Here is a 20295-nt window from a genome sequence, read left to right as displayed (position 1 = left end):
TTTCCATCATATTCGTTGTTATAATTTTAAAACTATATCCATTCCTGTCACTTAACTCTCAAAGAAATTTCTCATGGAGAACTTTATATAGGGAATGACAAATGATATGATAGTGGATTTTTTGCAGTGACAAATTTCTTTGATTAAAGAAGGTCTAATATTGAAATATAACTCTGGGAAGATGATTCTGGGTTCTAAAGGCAATATAATCCAAATTTGTAGTCTTCTGATGGTTTGGCTTGATCTAAGGAACAAATGCAGTATGTATGGAAGAGTGACTACATTGTAGTTTCTACAAATCATCTGTCATAAAACTAATTTATCAGAGAGATCAAGATTCCTTTTCAGAACTGGAGTCAGAGAAGATACTATAGGTAAAATTTTTGATATGTTGACTGTTCTAGTAAGCTTTATTATTTGTTTGCAAAAAGTCCTAAATATTAGCAACCATACTTATTTTCTGGAACCTTTCAGTAGCTAGCTGTCTAAGAAAATGTGAAATTGGAAGATGTTAAGATGGACTGGTCACTGTTGTTTGTCAAATTCATGAGGCTTGTATGCTGGGAATCTGTTCCTTTTTATGATGAATCAGTGTTGTTACAAATTGAATGCATTTAACCTCAACATACATGTCCCTTTTTTTGAGGAGTGTATCAGTTACAATGCTTTTGCTTATAAATGAATAGAAAATGTGATTCAAACTGGTATAAATATCAATAAATAGTAATTGACCTATGTGGTAGGCAGAATTCTGTGAAGATATCCCAACATTCCTAGTCCTGGCATATACTCTCTCCCAGTTACTCAGTCAAACATGAATCTAGGTACTGCTGTGAAGGGATTTTGCAAATATAACTAAGGTGTCAAATTAGTTGATTTTATGATAGGGAGATTATCTGGGTAATTCTGAACTAGTCATCTAAGACTTTTAAAAGCAAAAAGTTTTTTCTGACTGAGGAAATCAGGGATTTAAGGTACAAGACAGACTTGAAGCACCATTGCCTTCTTGAAGAAAGAGGGGGCCATGTGGCAAAGAATTTAGGCTGCCTCTAGCAGCTAAGAGAACTTCCTGTTTGATAGGAAAGATACAGGGACCAGTCCTACAACCACAAGGAACTGGGTCATGCCAAGAGGAAGAATGATCTTGTTAATGAAATGATTTTTTTTCATAGAATTTTTGGGGAGTGACTTAACTTTCCAGAACATTGATTTCAACCTTCTAATATACTGAGTGTTATATCTGTGCTAAACATCTGAAATACAGAACTGTGAGCTAATAAATGGGTGTTGTTTTAAGCGGCTGTTTTCAGTAATTTGTTATACAGCATTATAAAACTAATACAGCTACTTCACTGAAAATTTCAGAGGTAGAGTAGGGTGGTCTTCAGATGTGATTTATAAGAGTTCTGGCTCCATTCATCTGAAATTCTCATGATTCTGTTCCAGTGTTTTCCTCCTTAGAGGAAAATTGGCTGCAGCAGCTCCAATTTCAAATCCATATACTGCACCTTCTGGAAGTAAAGAGATGCTGTCTTGAAATTCTTCAGCATGTAGCATTCATTCCCCAAGCCACCTTGGTGATTCAGATTGGTCCAAACAACAGGAAATCTGGCATTAGATTGGTGAGGAACATTGGAAACCAAATTTCAAAAAGGTCACTTGAGTTATCACAATTTTATACAAAGTATCTCATTTTTCCACTTTCTCCATGCAAGTAAAAGTAGTTTTTATCAGACAATCCCAATGTTTTTACTAACTCCATAACAGCAGCAGAATTATGCTTTCCATTTATACTTTATCATATACTATGGCTAATTAAGTAAAATACCCAGCTTTTCTACTTCCAGGAAAGTAACACATGGCTCTGGCCTTTCCCAATTTATTTACCCACTGAGATAAACTTACAAAGTATGCTTATTTCTAATTAAAATTAGACTATAGCCCATTCCATTTTTCAATGACAAATCTGTATTCTCCCCAGATCTAGACTATTTAGCTTACTAGATTTTCTCTCTGGACTATATATATGTTTCTTTCTTGATAAGTCAAAAGTCTGGACTTCTCAGGCCAATATTCTGCTTGAGGTTGTTATATCACTCTATTTTTTCACAGTGTGTAGAATGTTTCAGAAAATACACAAGAATTTTCTACCGATCGGATTGACTTTTCTTTTACCTTTGTTCCCAGACATAAATTCATTATTAGCTAGGTTGTATGAGTTATTGATTCTCAATATAACCTTAAAACTACTTTGAGAACCTGAAATGGTCAGAATGGTCTCTTGATGAATTGTTTAATAATTTCTAATGGGATAAACAAGGGTTTATCTTGTCTGTCTTCTAAACACATAATGTTACAATAATACTTTCAAATGAGTTCTACCCATATGGTCCTTATTAATAGTTTTACTACTATCTCCAACCCAGCAGCATTACATGTAAAAGAGAAAGAAAAGCATTTGCCTTTACAGTGTTGACAATTTTTAAGGTCAAAGGCAGAAAATGGCTGTTATTAGTCAATTGACTCTGCTATCTGATTACTGTCCAGAAAGAATGATTTAAGATAATCCTATCCCAAATCTAAATCAATTTTGGAAGCTGTTCTTCAGTGTTTCACTGAATTAAAACTATGATATGTTTGTGGTAAGCCAATTCTTCTAGATACTGAGGCATGCATTGTTTCAACCAGTTTAAAGGATTTATCAGAAGTTATGTTGCACAAAATCAGAAGTCATATGAATGCAATGTTCACATTATTTTATATATTTACTAATTTTATGTGCTTTACATGTTTTCCAGCCAGATTAAAATGATTAATACTCCTTATCTGTCAATGGAGTAAGCTTAGGATTCTTTCAAAAGAAAGTGCTGGTAATGATCTCACATGTTTTTTATCTTACCATTGTGTTGAAGTTGACAAGCTTGATGTTTCAGTATGGGTAGGCATTTTAAAGTTTCACTAGGGAGTAGGTTTCCTACTCGTAGTCTGGGTAACAATGGAACGTATTAAATCTGTCTATCATTTACACCCAATAATCTGTAAAAAACCCATTTCAAGAAATAGTGTGTGTAATTCAGGATTAAACTAAATGGTTACAGAAAAATTGCTTGCATTGTATTGTTTTGGCTTCTCCTTAGTTCTTTTCTGATGGCTGTGTTAGTAAGCATTATAACAAAGAAACTAATAAAACAAGTTGTACTTACTTAGGGACTGGGTCTGAGGAGGGGGTGTAGATGTTGTAGGGAAGGCTTACTGTGTGCCAGTGTCCTCTGTAGGAGGATCCACTGAAGGTATTTCCCCTGCATTTCAATTCCAGGAAGATCTGAAATAGGATTTTCCCAAGCAGCTGTTTTTTTGTTTTTGTTTTTGTTTTCGAGACTATGAATGGCATAATTTATTGTTTCTTCTTTTCCTTTGACTGCTAAAATGCCAAGTTCAATTTTTAGTTCTCCTCTAGCTGGTATGTGTCTTGCTCCAAATATTTTACTTACCAGTCTTTAGTCCTAGCATTGGATTTTTTCCATCTTTATTCTCCTTTTGACCTCATTTTGTCATTCATTTTTTTGGTCTCATCATGTAGAATATCCTTAACAAATAAATAGTCTTTTTCTATTTGAAAATGTCAACCTGTCTGATGGAAAGCTTTAGGAAGTTGACCTATGGACAGATGAGCTAAATGGAATACCTGTTTAGTTAGCCAGATCAACCAATTAACCCTGGTGGTGAATGACTGAGCAGGTAGGTATCTAAGACAGACTACTATCACATCTATCATTCATTGACTTTGTTTGCTTGTTTTCCCCTGCAAAGGGGGCTGGCTTCATGCCTTTTAAGTAATGGATCTTTCAAACCACGTTCCAAATATGATGATGCAGCAAGACTGGTGTTGCTATGTTAATACAATCTTTATCAATAAAAGAGAACTCCATATTTGTGTTATATTTTTAGAAAATACAATATAAACATATGGGAATTAAACCACAATATAGGTATATATATTTTTCATTGCATTTTAATAGTAGGAATTATGTTAATATAGTGATTCTCCACATTGGTTATTAAAAAAAAGATACCAGGCCAATGTTCATCTAATAAGAAAAATAAATTCCTGGCTCATGTCCACCTAATCAAAATCTCTAAGAATGTAGCCCAAAGATAGATATATATCTTATATCTTATGTTATTATTTTATATATTACATTTATTTTACTTGGTATATATACATACACATATATATGAAATATCCAGGGATTATTCTGATGTGCAGCTAGGTTTGAGAATCACTGTGTTAATAGTGTGTTATCAATCACAGAATAAAGGTGTTATTGAAAACCTAGCTCCAGAAGACAGCTCCATCTCTGAATTGTTGAAGAAGAAATGCTGGTAGCTTTATTTATATTTGTGACATAATAATATTCCCTGAGACACAAATAAAGAAAATGAGTGTGAGATTTTAGAATTTTTTTTTCCAAGGCCTCGTTGTGTGTAAAAACTGAGAAGACCATGGTACATTTGGTTTTGTAACATGGGAGTTGAAAATGACTTTTCTTCCTCAATGGTCTGCAAACCTAGACTGTTTAAAATAAGAGATCATCCTCAGAAGTGAGGTTTTACTTCCTGAATACTAATCTAATGGTAGAAAAGGGAGGAAAGAAAATAGGCCTTACAGGAACATATTCCCCCACCTTGCTGGTGCCTCTTTTTTTTTTTTTTTTTTTTTTTTTTAAATTTTGCCAATTCCCACAGATACTCATTATAAAGCTGAGATTGAGGGAAGTAATTAATTCAAGAAGGTTGATATTGGTTTTGATGCACCAGAGACTTTTGGTTCATCTGCTGTAGTGTGAAAATAATGCTGTGGACTGCAAGATAAGAAGGAGGAAGAAATGACAGGCCCATCTTTTTTTTACACATTTAACAATATACAAAAGTTTAAAATACCTTCCATTTGTAAGAAACCCTATCTTAATTAGAAGAAGGCTGGAAAAAGATGAACCATTTAATCTTTCTGTTTAGTAGGACAAATGTGTCCTTTTCAGAGACCCATGATAAAAGGTGACCGAGATTTTTTCCCTGCAATTCTGAAGTATAGTCTCAATACAGTAATTACATTTTCAGGATCCATATTTCATGTGTCATTAGTAACTGCTCCTTCCAACTGGTTCCAAATGCTTATGACTTCCTTATGGAGTATTAAATTATAGTATGAAATGATGCTTTAAAGCATTTCTTTAGAAATTTAGAAATTTTAGAGTAATTTTTCTCCAGGACCCATTGATATGCATGCAATTCAATTTTAAAAATAACTTCTTACAAGCAGTCTCCTTCTTTAACTATAAAATATGTCATTGAAAAATTTTTCAGTGAAGTATTCTACTTTGGGGGTTATCATTCCCATCATCTATTTCGATTTAAGATCACATACTAGTTAAAAGTTTATCATTTTTTAATTTTAGTAATTTGTATTATTAACCCTGATTCAGGGCCATTTTGCCTTTTATTTCTTTGAGGTTATTTACCAGCTGAAATAAGAAGTTAAAGCCCTGCTTTGGGCAATTCAAAATAAAATCACAGAAAGTTAGATTCAAAGAGCCCATGCCCTCATTATTTTATTGACACAGAACCTGAGAACCAGAGAGGTGAAATGATGCTAACAGAGCACTTAATAGGAGACCTAGGATGAGAAACCATCTTCTAAAAAATGGAGGGAAAGGACCTGACTTCATTGAATGTTCAATTTTTGCCTTGGGAGACTGATACTATAATCCCTACTTAGCAAGATAAAAAAACTGAGGTCCAGAGAGGTTAAGCAACTTAACTAAGGTTCCCAGGATGGTGAACTTCAGAATTCAGATTAGATCCCCTCCTAAACCCAGGTCTGTCTCTTTCCAAAGCCCATGGGAAAGCACTGCTTTTTCAGTCACAGGTCACTAATCCTACAATCAGCACAAATAGAATAGAGGAAAAATAAGTGATATTCATTTAGGCTATAGTATGTATGTATGTATGTATTTTTATTTTTTCCAATGAAAAAAATCTCACATATTTATTACCGAGCCAAAGCAATAGTGCAGAAACACTGACACAGAGAATAATCATGTCCCCAAACACATCCAGCTATATAGAAAGTAGTGCCATTTTCAGAATGATGCAAGTGACATAACATCGATACGTGTGTCACCTCATGTGCAGCTCCTTACAGACCCAGCTGGGTTCTTCTCCAACGTCTCCTCTTGGAGTTGTACCTGATTTTATTACCAGTTATCGTTCGAATGCTCTGGGGAATGGGATGATTCTGCTTTTGTTTCTTGGCCAGGAATTGCTTGATCCTGAAAGTCTTGTGAGAAGACATGGCGAGGACCAAATTCAACCGCACACAGTCTATATAGTATTTAAATAAGTCAGCAGATTGTAGTAGTAAGATCCAGTAAGAGCAGAGCAGGAAGAAGTGATGGGAAGGAAAAAAAAATTGAAAAAATTTCCTTCCTTCTTTCTCCCTTTCTCTCTCCCTCCCTGCCCCCTCTTCCTTTCTTCCTTCCTTTTCCTTTTCTTTCCTTTTTCTCTCTCACACCCTCCCTCCCTACACCCTTCCTTCCTTTCCTTCTTTCTCCCTCCTTACTACCCTTCCTTTCTTCCTTCCTATTTCTTCCTTTAAAAAAAACTAGTTGTTCTCAAAGCCATTCTGTATATAAAAAATAACCATATATACCTTCTAAGTCTCTGATGTTATAAATATATAGAGTGTCCCACAAGAACATAACTTGACTCATTAAGAAAGATAGCTTATACTCAGCATATTCCATTTAATGTAACAGAATGCAATTCATTTAAAAAAAGGCAGCTCTGTAAAAATGTTAAAACATATATTTTAAAGTATCCAGGTTGTTTTAGAAATTAACATTTGCTCTACTGCTCATACCAGTGACACTAAATAATATTAATAGGCCATAGCATATATCAATTTTCTCTTTTTATACTTTTTATGTGAGAAATACACAGGTAAAAGAAGCATATATTCTGTTTGCAAATGGTCCTATGCAGCTTTTTTTTTCCTTTAAGCTATGAGTTTATTAACACTGTGGTTTTAAAAGTGGTTGATTTTCTTGATTTCAAAAAATGTAAATAACTTTAATGCTGTAGGTGCTACACCTCCATGAGTTCTTACGTTTCCTGTATTTTATAAATGAAGGAATTAGCAACCAAGGAAGTGAAGAGGCAAACCAAACCTTCCCAACAAGATATAACCCAGGTCTCCCTCCTAATATTAGCCAGTAGCTGTTATCATTATACATCTTGACTGTTTCTTAAATCTTTTGATTATTTTTCACTTTTAATTTTAACCCTAAATGTGGTTGAGAGATAAAATGAGAGAGAAGCAACGATAGCCTCCTGAATTTGTGATGTTTGAAGCACTGCTACATTTAGACAATGGGGTGGTGTGCTAATGTATTCTGTCAGGAAAGCTGACTGAATTTGACAGTAATCTTATTAAAAATGTCCAGAAATAATTTGCTTTATGAAAGACAAAGCAGTTTTCATTTTACTTTAAATAAAATATTTCAGAGGCTCCATTTTGATGTTAACTTCTATTAAAGTAACATTTAAAATGTAATTTATAGTCAGTTTTTTTGAGAAATGGTGTTTGTTTATTATCTTTTAAAAAAAGTAGAGTTTTGTACATTTATGAATTTTAAAAGGAAGACACTGGCATGGTCATTAATAAAACATTTCTTAGCAGCAAAAGTTACAATGAATTTATTTTGTGTGATGAGAAATAATGCAAAGTAAATGAGTCATATACATTATATATAATGGCTACATATGAAGATATAAATAGATATACTATGTGTATATATGGATACATACACACATACAGATATAGATATAAATAAAGATAAAGATACAAATAGATGAGAAAGTATTTTGTTATAATCTAGAACATTGTTCATTTAAACTTATCTAATGCCACATATTTTAAAACTTGAGGCAAAATAAAACATTTTGTAGTTAAAGTGATGGAACTAAGGTTTTGGGACTCGGCCATGAGGTATTTATTTATCAGCAATGTCGTAAATGAAAAAAATCATCATCATTACAATAGTGGGCATTGGGGATACAGATGGGACAGCTGTTGTTCTTTAATTGTGACTGGATTAATAAAATGCAGTTTTTACAACCCATTTAAAACTTATCACTGGGGAATACATTTTAGCACCACTTTGGGTGTCTTTTGGTTAATAAATTCTTGCCTTTTGAGTGTAAGTATTTGGCTTCAAATCCCAGATACAAGTTTATTAAAAATTGTAATAGTTCTTAGAGACTATAAAATGAAATGAAGTGCACAAAATGTGTGTTTCCGGTGCTTGACTTTAAAATGATTTTTTACATGACTAATTTCAATATTTTCAACTTAAGCAGACTGTTGTTGAATTTAAATGATTGTTAAATATTTAACCAGAGTGAGAAAGAGAGAGTGAGAGCAGGGGGGAGTTGGGGAGTGGGTGATGGAGAGAAACAGAGAGATGGGGGTGGGGAGACACGGGTAATATATCATCTTGTGGTAAATTTTTTCTTTTGATTTCTTGGTAGTTTTTAAAATAATAAAATAAGATGTGTGCCCTGTATTAACACATTATGCTAATAATTATGAATCCAATAATATTTAGGTGAAACAGGCTATAACTTTAGATCTGAGCTGTAATAAAGCATAATTATTCTAGTTAATAAGAGGAAATCTGTGGAATATTCTGTCACAGGATTTTTAAGAGTTGATAAAAATACAATTTTTTTTAAGCCAAAGCATTTGGAATATGACATTATTCCACTAAATGTTTTCCTTCTTCAAGTAAACAGCTGAGAGAGAATACTTAAAATCTATGTTAATGAACAGGCCTCCTCCTGAAAATTCAATGTTCATTGCCAGTGAGATGAAAATTGTGAGGCAGTGAGGCAGGAGTGCTGGGGCCGAAGACCCTGGATTCTATCATTTTTCATGGAAACTGGCCTAAAAGGAAAATACGGCTCCTTGTTGGCATTTCTCTCTTTACGAGAATAACCTTAGTGTTCAGAAGGCTGGTGGTGTGGAGGAGAGCTAAAAGCAGCGGAACTCCTATGGAAACAGATATAGTGCCTACTAGAGTTCCATGTATGCTGACAGAAGACACAGGACTCCTGGGGTCACTCACAGAAAGAACAGAAGTCACAGTAGCTGTGCTGGCTCTCCAAGCTCAGAATACCCCAGGATCATGCAGATCAGAAACTGGCTGTGTACCTTGTGATGCTAAGGCAGCTAGAGCTGGCATGAGCACTGAGTATACCACCAACAAAGAACCTGAGCTGAGGGGACCCACTGCTTTTATAGCAGTCAGTGAGCAAGCTGGTTCTTTGACTAGAGGGAGACCAGGTGCATTTCAGGACGACCTGATGCATTCCTATGATGATCTTAAAAAGTGTCCTGAGTGAAGGAGCAGCCAAAGCCATTGACTCAGCAAAACAGGAGCACAAGAGGCGTATGACGGATGGCTTCCCTGTACTTTTCTCCTTCTTTTGTCTGCCGTGCTCCCTCCCATTTTATACCTATAACAATACCTGCTCCAAACCTCACTCCAGTCAGATGCTCCAGAAAGGTAAAAACTGAATCCTGTATTGTGCCAGGAAAGTCATGGTCCCGAACTTAATTTATGCTCTTTCTCTTCTGGGCCATGGTAATAAGGCTTGGTTTGAGGAATTCTTAACATTTTCTGAAGAGTCCAGTATATGGCTAATACTGTATCATTGGATTCCCCTGCTTTCCAAGGAACTCTAATTTTGCAAAAAATTTCTCAGACTTAAACCCTTCTAGATTTTGCTTCAAAGAGTGATTAACAAGATAAAATGGAAATACAATTTTTTTAATTGACGAAGGTCTTTTCGAATAGTTTAGCTACATTCTAACAAATGTTATTAATAAAATCGGTTCACATGTATAAATATAATGCAACTAAATTTAAAGTGGTTACTTTTGGGCTTTAATTTTTTAAAAAGCATATAATTAATTTGCTTTTAAAAAAAGTCAAAGAGCAACACATATTAATTCAGTAAATCAAGTGGAAGGGTCCTTGGCCTGGAGTCATCTGTGACACTACAAAGTTGACTGGTTTAGCCAGCTAATAAATCTATTCTTTTAATCTCATTAATTTATATGTTGTTCTGTGTAAAATCCATGCCATATTGAAAAGTCTTCCTAAATAAGAACATTTTTTTCTTTAGTCAACATATACATACATTTAATGCTTTTTTCATAGAAAGAAAAGAAGATGGAAAACAAATTCCATATGATAGCCAGAGAAAGAGTCAGCTGGAAAGAGGAGATGAAAGTGTGGAAGAGAGAGAGAAAGAGAGACTGACTTACTCACTGTCCTCTAATTTTAGCTTAAGTGGACTAAGGGCAGTTGAATGAGCATCAGATTAGAAATTTTGCTTCCTAATAATCAAGTCCCTTTGGTTAAGTGAATTTACATTTCTGAGCCTCTTTCCTAATCTGTAAAGCTGGGATGGTAATAAATCCTACATGGATTGGCATAGAGAGTATTTGAGGATTAGTCATGGTTTGCGTCAAGTTCCCAACCCCTGACTGCTACTTGGTATTTAATATATGGTCACTGTTATTATTGATGTTACTGCATTATTCTTTGAAAATGAGGCCCTGAGCACAGTCGAAGTTTCTGTGGCCGAATAAATCAGAAAATATTAAAGAGAAGAGAAACATTCTGGTAGATACATAACTTTTACTATACTGGAGATTTTTAAGATTTATGGTAAGTGAACAGCTGGAAAAATATTTGTTTTTATCAGAGTCAATCTTACATAAATTAAAGAGTTGGCAGCTACTGTTGTGCAGATTTGTGCACCATTTCTTAAAGGTGCAATCCTTGGAGGAGGTTTTTAAGCAACTGTATACATGCTTGTTCATAAGTTTTTTGAGTGTTAGAAGAAATTCCCTTAAAACAGTGGAAATTCTATTTGAAGATGACAATTTCCCCATGACGATTTCCTTCCCCAGGCCCTTTTGCATCTGTGAAACTGGCTGTGTACCTTGTGGTGCTAAGGCTGATTCTGAGGGAGTATGACATATCACATATTAAACTAAAATATTAATGACTTGCTCAAATAAAAGAAATAAGATGTAAAGTTTTAATTAAGAGCTATTAATTAAGAATTAACCTTTTTGAAATTCACTTCCCTCCGAGCTGCAGGGCAAGACTGTATTTCTCGCAGTGTGGTCATAGATGGCTATATATTTCTAAAGATATACTGTGTGCTAACTACAGCTTTGTACTTTTATATTTTGAAATAGCCTGATAAGAAAGTGAGTAATTCTGAGGCAACCCATAAAGTCTTTGTAAGCCTTTTGGAATACTTCAGTAAACAAATACTGAAATACTAATATGGTGATTCCGTGTTCATATTAAAATGCATTGCACTTTTTTAGGAGAATATTGTTATTTGGGGAATATGCAAAAGAAAGATTGGAAAGTATCTGAGTTCTAAAACATTAGAAAAAGAGTGAGAAATCATATTAAGTGCACAAACTGCGAACTTCCTACAAATAGGAATTTTTTTATATATTAGATTTATTTATTGCATTTATTGTAAACATTCAGCAAATACCTATTGATGATATTTCACTTGTCTTCATGGATCTCATATGCTGACTTTGTTGTGAGTAGTTTCCACATTTTTGTGATGTTTTTTGATAGAATGGTAGATTTATTTTCCACTGTTAGATTCATTATATATAAATGGTAGACATATTCTATAAATGATAGCATACATAGTATATCATCCTCAGTGCCTCTTAAAATTTGTCACCCTTGAGGATCACTTGGTGAAATTTGTTAAAAATGCAGATTCTGGGCCCCCCCATTCAGATTCTCATTCTGATGGGCCCAGAATCTGACTTTTCACAAAACCCAGAGTTGATTCATGGAGCTAGTTCTGACATACATTGAGAAGCACTACAATATTTGAAGAGAAAAACATTTATTAACTTAAAATAGATTATTGTTTTCTTCTTAGGAACACATTGTGTTAGTTTTATGTATTTACACATGTACCTTCTTAGTGCCCTTCCAGTTTCCATTCTTGTAGGAGGAAGCGTCTTCTCTACTTTTTCTCATTTAACCACCAGTGAAATATGTCTAAGGAGGAAGCCTTGGGCTTGACAAAACTATAACTTAATTCATCAGACTTTACCCTTTTGAGATTAGTCCCATAAAACAATTAAAAACATGGTTTTCTGCTTGAAGTGTTTAATTCTGTTTTAATTAGAAACTTTCCCCTTTTATTTACTGAGTACTCCTTCACCTTTGTTGACATTGAGACAGTTTTCATTGGGGCATCATTCATATGCCTGCATTTGCATACTCGTTTTGGAAAATTCTAAGGGTAAAGACATAATTAAGTTTCAAGGATCATTTTGTCCCTGAGATTACATTTATAAATTTCTCCTGTGAGATATCTGTGCATCTGAAAGGTTAACAAGTGGGAGATTTACTGTGTTTCACACTAAATCTAAATGGTATTGCAAAATTGCATTTTTGTTGTTGTTTCATAGCAATCATCCAGTTTTCAAGATAATCATTCTTTATGGAGATGATTCCTGGGATATGGTATGTTTAGTAGAAAGATATGTCAACATACATGTTATTGGAAACATTTCAGAAATGTTCTGATTGAAACAGTGGTGATATTGGTCTGTTAGCACAGAGCCTCAGGCATCAGAAGTCAGCGTCATGCCTCAGTGAAGATGCGAGTCTCTAAAGCATCATGGTAGGAATGACTACTGTTTTCCTTTTTTTTTTTTTTTAACTCTATTTTTGCCTCCCTGCAAAGAGATTTGGGCAAATCTCTGAATAAAAGAGCAGTGTAGAAATTGTATTGCCTTGTGGATTATTTACTCTCTATCTTCAAACATCTCCCTTTCTGGCCCTCTGCCTTCAGCCTCTTCTCTCTTTAATCAGCTGCAGTCTGGCCTCTCCCTTCACTAATACATTGAGACAACTCCCACTAAGTCACCAACAATTTATAATTGTTAAACCCAAAGGAAGCTTTCCAAGTCTCAGTGCCGTGCCAAGTTATCTTGGAAACTGTGTTAAAAGAAAAAGGCGTGCCCCATATCCACTTATTAAAATATCCTTCATGTTTTGAATCAAATGGAAAAAGTTAATAATAGCTCTCCGTTAAAAAAAAAAAAAGACTATATATAAAGTTCCATCCTGCCCAATCTGTTGGCACACCATTGTCAATCCCATAAACCTACCCAATGGGAAAGCAAAGGCTTTGCAGGTCCAGGAACTGCGGGCTGTCAGCGAGCACAACAACACGGGGTAATAACACAACCAACCAACCTGTCTTTACTTAGGAGTTTGATATTTTGTTTACCATGGATTCTTTGGCATTAATCTTCTCTTTTAAAGTATATATTTAAATATTATTTGTCTTTATTACAGAGTATCTTGATGCCCCTTCAATTTTTTTTGCCCAAGGTGTTTCACTTACCTCATCCCTAATTCCAGCCCTATGCACAGTAGTTGGCCCCCATGTACACTCGATTGTTTTTTTATGTCTCCTCAATCTGTTCTCTCTGAGCATCTGTGACATTGTTGTCTTGTGATCCCTTTCCTTCATCAAGTCAATTTTCCTTCTAATATCTTTCCTGGGCTCTTGTCTTCCAGTCCTTCAGTTTCTGGTGCTTTCAGTGACTGACTCTCATTGTTCTAAGCAGACCTTTGTTTATGCTCTTGTTGGCAGCATTCACCTGTTTCCTCTGCTATTGTTTTTTTCCACATCCTCATTATTTTATAGCTGAACAGCTGCAGTAGACTGCTAACAAGTTCCTCTCTCCATGCTGGCCCACAGTACAAGTAGAATGATTTTTTTCTAAAGTGAATATATAATTCATGTATTTATTAATCAAATATTTATTTAGTATTTTTTCTGTATTAGGCATTGTTTTAGATTCTAGGGATAAATCATTAAATGAAAGAAAGTCCATGCTCTCCTGAAACTTACATCTTACTTTTATTTGAATAGTGCTTTGGCCTTATTCTAGGTGTTGTATTTAATTTTTCTCTAAATATATGTTTGCATGATGGACTTGGGTAGAAAGGTTATATCCTCCTTTCTCATATTTTACTAGAGAAATTTTTGGATATTGTTAGTTTTCAATCAGTTACATATGAAGTGGTAGAAGCCTGGATTCTGCTTTCCTTTTTTTTTTTTTAATATTTTTATTAAAGTATAATCAGTTTATAGCGTTGTGTCAATTTCTGGTGTACAACACAATTCAGTCATATAGGAACATACATATATATATATTTGTTTTCATACTCTTTTTAACCATAGTTATTATAAGATATTGAATATAGTTCTCTGTTCTATACAGTATAAACTTGTTGTTTATCAGATTTTGTGAGAATCTTCTTGTATTTTGAAATGAGAGTCACTCTGCCAGAGTTCAGTAAGTGTTCTGTGAGATTCAGTGGGTTTGTAGGTGTAATTCTTGGTATATTTGTGGGAGAGAGCGAGCTGTGAGTCTCTCTACTCTGCCATCTTGTCTCCTAGGATTCTGCTTCCTAAAAAGAAGTATTTTTCATTGAGAATATGAAAATAATTCTCCACTGACTTTTTAGTACTTAGGATTTCCTTCCAGTTCCAGAAATAGCAGATGATATAATAGTTACCCTTTTTATTTACTCCTTATTCCCATGTGAATGTTTTCTACCTATTGTTAATTGTACCTTAAGTCTTGGAGTGTATATACTACCATAGTCTTTAAACAAATTGTAATCCAGTCTAGTAACATGTTTTATTTGGCTCACACTGTGTGTGTTTTTGCTTTAAATTTATTCGGTAATTTTTTAGAACAATAGACTTTATTTTTAGAGCAGTTTTAGGTTCACAGCAAAGTTGAACAGAAAGTTCGGAGAGTTCCAATGTATCGTTTCATCACTGGGATGATGCACAGCCTCTCCTACCATCAACATACCCCTCAGTGTGGTACATTTGTTACAACTGATGAACCAGCACTGACCTTGGAGATTGTCTTCTTTCACTTGGTAATAGGCATTTAAGTTTCATTCATATATTGTTGTGGCTTTGTACTCCATTTTTTGTTCAGTGCTGAATGATCTTCCATTGTCTGCATATACCATTGTTCATTCATCTGTTCATCTATCAAAGGACATCTTAGTTGCTTCTAAGTTTTGTCAGTTGTGAGGTGTCTGTTCAGATCTTTTGCCCATTTTTAATTGAGCCATTCATTTTATTATTATTGAGTTTTAAGGATTCTTTTTTTATTGAAGTACAGTCAGTTACAATGTGTCAATTTCTGGTGTACAGCACAATGCGGATTCTTTGTATACTTTGGGTAACAGTCCTCTTTGTGGGTGTCTTTTCATTCTCTTGATAGTGACTTTCACAAACTAGAAGGTTTTTGGTTTTAACGAAGTTCAACTTATCCATTCTTTCATAGACCATGCCTTTAATGTTGTATCTATAAAGTCATCTCTAAACCCAAGGTCATCTAGATTTTCTTCTGTGTTATAGTCTAGGAATTTCATAGTTTTGCATTTTACATTAGGTCTAAGATTCTGAGTTAATTTTTGTGAATATTGTAATTTCTGTATCTAGATCTTTCTTTTTTTTCACTTGTGGCTATCTAATTTTCCAAACACCATTTGAAAAAAGACTACCATTTATCAATTGATTTGTTTCTACTCCTTTGTCAAAGATTAGCTGATTATATTTGGATCTACTTCTTGCTCTTTATTCTGTTCCAGGGGTTTGTCTATTCTTTCACCAATATCACACTATGTTGATTACTATAGTTTTATTGTTAAGTCCTGAAGTCAGGTAACATCAACCTTCAGACTTTGTTCTCATTGAATGCTGGGATTTTGATTAGGATTGCACTAAAGCTATAGATCAAGTTGGGAAGAACTGACATTTTGACAATGTTAAGTCTCCTATCTATGAACTTGGAATATCTCTCTATTTACTTGGTTCTTTAATTTTGTTCATCAGAGTATTGTGGCTGTCCTATTATAGCTCTTGTATATATTTTGTTAGATTTACACATAAGTCTTTAATTTTGAGGGGGTACTAATGTAAATAGTATAGTGTTTTTAATTTCAAATTTCACTTGTTCATCACTGGTATCTAGGAAAGCAACTGACCTTTTTATATTCACCTTATATATCAACTCTGCTGTAATTGCTTCTTAGTTCCAAGGAGTCTTTTGTTGACATTTTCAGATTTTCTAAATAGACAATCATATCATCTGTGAACAAAGACAGTTTTATTTCTTCCTTCCCAGTCTGTATGTCTGGTACTTTTTTTTCTCTTATTGCATTATTTAGGACATCTAGGTATTGAAAATAAACGGTAAGAGGGAACATACTTGCCTTGTTCTTGATCGTAGCGGGAAAGTGTCTAGTTCTCATCATTAAGCATGATGTTAGCTCTAGGATTTTTTTTTAGATAGTTTTCTTCATATTGAAGAGGTACCCCTCTATTTTTAGTTTGCTGAGAGGTTTATCATGAATAGGTGCTGAATTTTGTCAGATACTTTTTCTGCATATATTGATATGATTATGTAATTTTCCTTTCTAGACTATTGATATGATGGATTGTTTTTAATGAAGTTAAACCACCAATTAATAATTGGTGTTTTGAATGTTGAACCACCCTGTGTATCTGAAATAAATTCCACTTGGTCATGCTGTATTATTATTTTTATACACAGTGTGTTTTTAAAAATGTATTTGTGAAAACATTTAAAAATTGAGACATCCCCCACATTTATTTTAGGCATATTTGAAGAAGACCTGACATTCCTGAACTTACTGTACATGGCAACAGTCTGCTGGAGCTGAGTGTCTGTTGCTGCTCCCCACTTCACCACAATCCCTGTAACTCTTTAATGCTTTATGTCCAGTTGCTCCATCCTAGACTATAACACAGAAGAAAATCTAGATGACCTTGGGTTTAGAGATGACTTTATAGATACAACATTAAAGGCATGGTCTATGGAAAGAATGGATAAGTTGAACTTCATTAAAACCAAAAACCTTCTAGTTTGTGAAAGTCACTATCAAGAGAATGAAAAGACACCCACAAAGAGGACTGTTATCCAAAGTATACAAAGAATCCGCATTGTGCTGTACACATTCATTTGCATCGCCTGCCTTAAATAATCTCAAACATGCTCCTGCCTTGGAGCTACTGCATGTGCTCCCAGTGCTGTTGTTACTTGACCTCTGTGTTGCCTAAACCTTTGCACATTTTTGAGATTCTACTCCTTTGCACTTTTGACTATTTTCTTCTATTATCCTCACTTCTTTTATATGCCTCATAGATCCTCCTCTTATCACCTTTTACAAGTTAAGTTCCTTAATATTCCACTATTGGCTCTTTTCCCTCTACATACTCAGTTTAGGTGATCATCCATTCCAGTGTTTTTTAGGTCCTAGAATCCCTGCCATCCCCTTTCTCTGACCACTGGCTTCCATTATTATTCATATGCTCATTGAGAGTATGAATTGTCTCAAGGATCCGTGGGAAACATCAAGGGAATGATGACTTGTCACAGACTTTAAGAGGAATGGTGAGTCACCAACTTGAAATGGAAGTGATAATAGGAAGGAATGGAAAAAAAGGACATACATCATGAAACATATTGACAGTCTGGAAATGTGTTCAGTTTGTTCTCACTAGTCTAGACATAATTTTAATTGACAGAGAAACGGATGAAACCCCAAAGGCTCCTATTTATTTAACAGTGAAAGACTGTCCTTAAATAAAATGTAATCTTAGAGAACAGCCTGGAAAGGAAAAAGGAAAAAAATCCTTAGATCTCTCATTATTATAGGATGATGATGAGATACCTGTATCTATCTGTATTTGTATCTATCTATAATAGCAGGTACATCTATACAGTGGAACGTTATTTGGCAATAAAAAGGAATGGAGTCCTGATACATGTTATGATGAACCTCAAAACTATTATGCTAAGTAAAGGACACCAGAAAACAAAGACTACATGTTATATGATTGCAATATCAAAAATCCCAAAGCAGCCAAGCCATAGAGACAAAAAGCTGATCAGTAGTTGCCTGAGGCTGATTGGGAGTGAGGATTGACTACACAAGTGGGCACAAGGAAAATTTGGGGGTAAAGAAATGTTCTAAAGCCTGATTATGGTGATGGTTACCTTGCTGTATACTTTACTAAAAATCACTGAATTACACACATTCGATGTATTGTATAAATTATATTCCAATAAAGTTATTTCCATAGCAATAGCTGGCATTTTTCTATGCACTTATAAGGCACAGTGAGGCTAAGTAAGGCGCACCAGTACACACAGCTAATAAATACCGTGACTAGGATTTGTACCTGGATAGTGTTTCTCCAGGGCACTTGAAAGCATTTTTCATGAATTATCTGATTTTTAATCCTTAATATAACCTAATGAGATGATATAATTTATATAATTTCCCCATTTACAAATGAGGAAATAAGCCTAAGGGTAAAGTAACTTGCCCAAAATGACAGAGCTCATGGTTTAGCTGAAATTAAAACCCAGAGAGACTGACTTATAACTTACATTGGAAATCTTTGAGTTAATTGATCAGGCAGCAATTATCCCTAAATCTACATATATCAATTTATATTTATGGACAGCTGGCAGGGATGGTGGCACTGTATGAAATCCAGAAAACCAAAGTGGCCTAGTGTTTTACTAATAACTTGTTGGGCTGCCTTGCTGGGATCAAGAACTTGACATACAGCACAAAGCCTAGAGGGCTAAGGCTAAGTAACCATTTACTGACGAGAGGTCTGGGAAGAAAGGGTCAGGTTTCTTTTAACTTGGGGGAGAATAACCACTTACATCCATAATAATCTTATAAAGGAACTGACTGATTTTTTAAAATTATTTTTATATGTATATATTTTTATTGAAGTATAGTCATTTTAAAATGTGTCAATTTCTGGTGTACAGCATAATGCTTCAGTCATACATGAACATACATATATTCATTTTTATATTCTTTTTCACCATAATTTACTACAAGATACTGAATATAGTTTCCAGTGATAAACAGTATGAATTTTTTTAATCTGTTTTATATGTATTAGTTAGTATCTGTAAATCTCAAACTCCCAGTTTATTCCTTCCCACCCTCTTCCCCCGGTAGCCTTAAGTTTATTTTCTATGTCTGTGAGTCTTTCTGATTTGTACATAAGTTCATTTGTCTTTTTTTTTTTTTTTTTAGGATTTCACATATAAGTGATATATGGTATTTTTCTCTCTTTTTGTAGCTTACTTCACTTAATAGTGTATTAGTAAATAGGTTATATACTAAGAATTTTTGGCTTGTCACTTCAACCTGTCCTCTCTGACACTTTCTAGACTATTTTCCTAGAATCTCCTACCCTGTCGGTCACTGTACACCTTGGTAGCAGTTGATGATAATAAGTGATTACCGTTAGTGAGTCATTACGATCTACCAGGTTCTGTGCTTTATTACTATTAAGTTACTAGTATTTAAAAAAAAAATCCAGGAGGCAGCTACTACTATTATAATCTCTCCTCATTTTTCAGATGAAAAGAACTGAGATACAGTGAAGCTAACTAACTTGCTCAAGGACACATAGCTACTAAGTAGCAAAGCCAAGTTTTGAGCCCAGGCAGTCAGGCTTGGGTCTCAGTAATTAATGAATACAATAAGCCTACATCTCAAGTGCATAAACCCTATAAGAAACAATCTCCAGAGGGGAGATGTTTGCTTATTCATTTAGTATTTGCTGATAACCGACTCTGTGTTATGTGTTGTACTGGGATATGGCTGGTAATTAAATATGGTTTTAACTATGCGAATTTTATGAATGAATGTACTGTCTTTTAATATACCTTTTCTTTGAATTTTTTGAATGAACTATTCAAGAGTAGTTTTTGTCTCAAATTGTTTTTATCCTGTTTTCCCCTTGTTTTGGAAAAAAATAAAAACAATATGAATTGATGTGGTATAATAACAACAATAACTTTCAGAGCATTTTTATCTTCTGTTTTTTAATGTGTGTGAAATCATGGCAGTTAGATATGCAAAAAATCTAACTTAAGAGTAAAAGAAAAAAATTATTCATTTAGTTCATCTTACCACTCATTCTCTATCAATAATTCCCTGTGGTACTTTGGCGAAACGGGCTCTTGTCTAATTTTAAATGACTCAATTGAAGATGCTTCAGCTG

General features: G+C 34.3%; 2 protein-coding genes across 7 annotated transcripts in view; one reads left to right on the top strand and one right to left on the bottom strand.

Annotated features, from left to right (window-relative positions):
• Positions 1-20295, top strand: part of NAALADL2 (N-acetylated alpha-linked acidic dipeptidase like 2) — a 1180690-nt gene that overhangs the window by 217331 nt on the left and 943064 nt on the right. The window lies entirely within an intron of this gene.
• Positions 6059-6371, bottom strand: LOC102511113 (60S ribosomal protein L39-like). Its single transcript, XM_032484134.1, has one exon. It carries the CDS (start codon positions 6350-6352, stop codon positions 6197-6199), a length of 156 nt encoding a protein of 51 aa, XP_032340025.1. The 5' UTR covers positions 6353-6371; the 3' UTR covers positions 6059-6196.

The sequence above is a fragment of the Camelus ferus genome, chromosome 1, assembly GCF_009834535.1.
Source record: "Camelus ferus isolate YT-003-E chromosome 1, BCGSAC_Cfer_1.0, whole genome shotgun sequence".
In the NCBI taxonomy this organism is placed as follows: domain Eukaryota; kingdom Metazoa; phylum Chordata; class Mammalia; order Artiodactyla; family Camelidae; genus Camelus; species Camelus ferus.
Note: the sequence above shows the minus strand (reverse complement) of the source record. Positions and strands in the feature narration are given on the sequence as shown.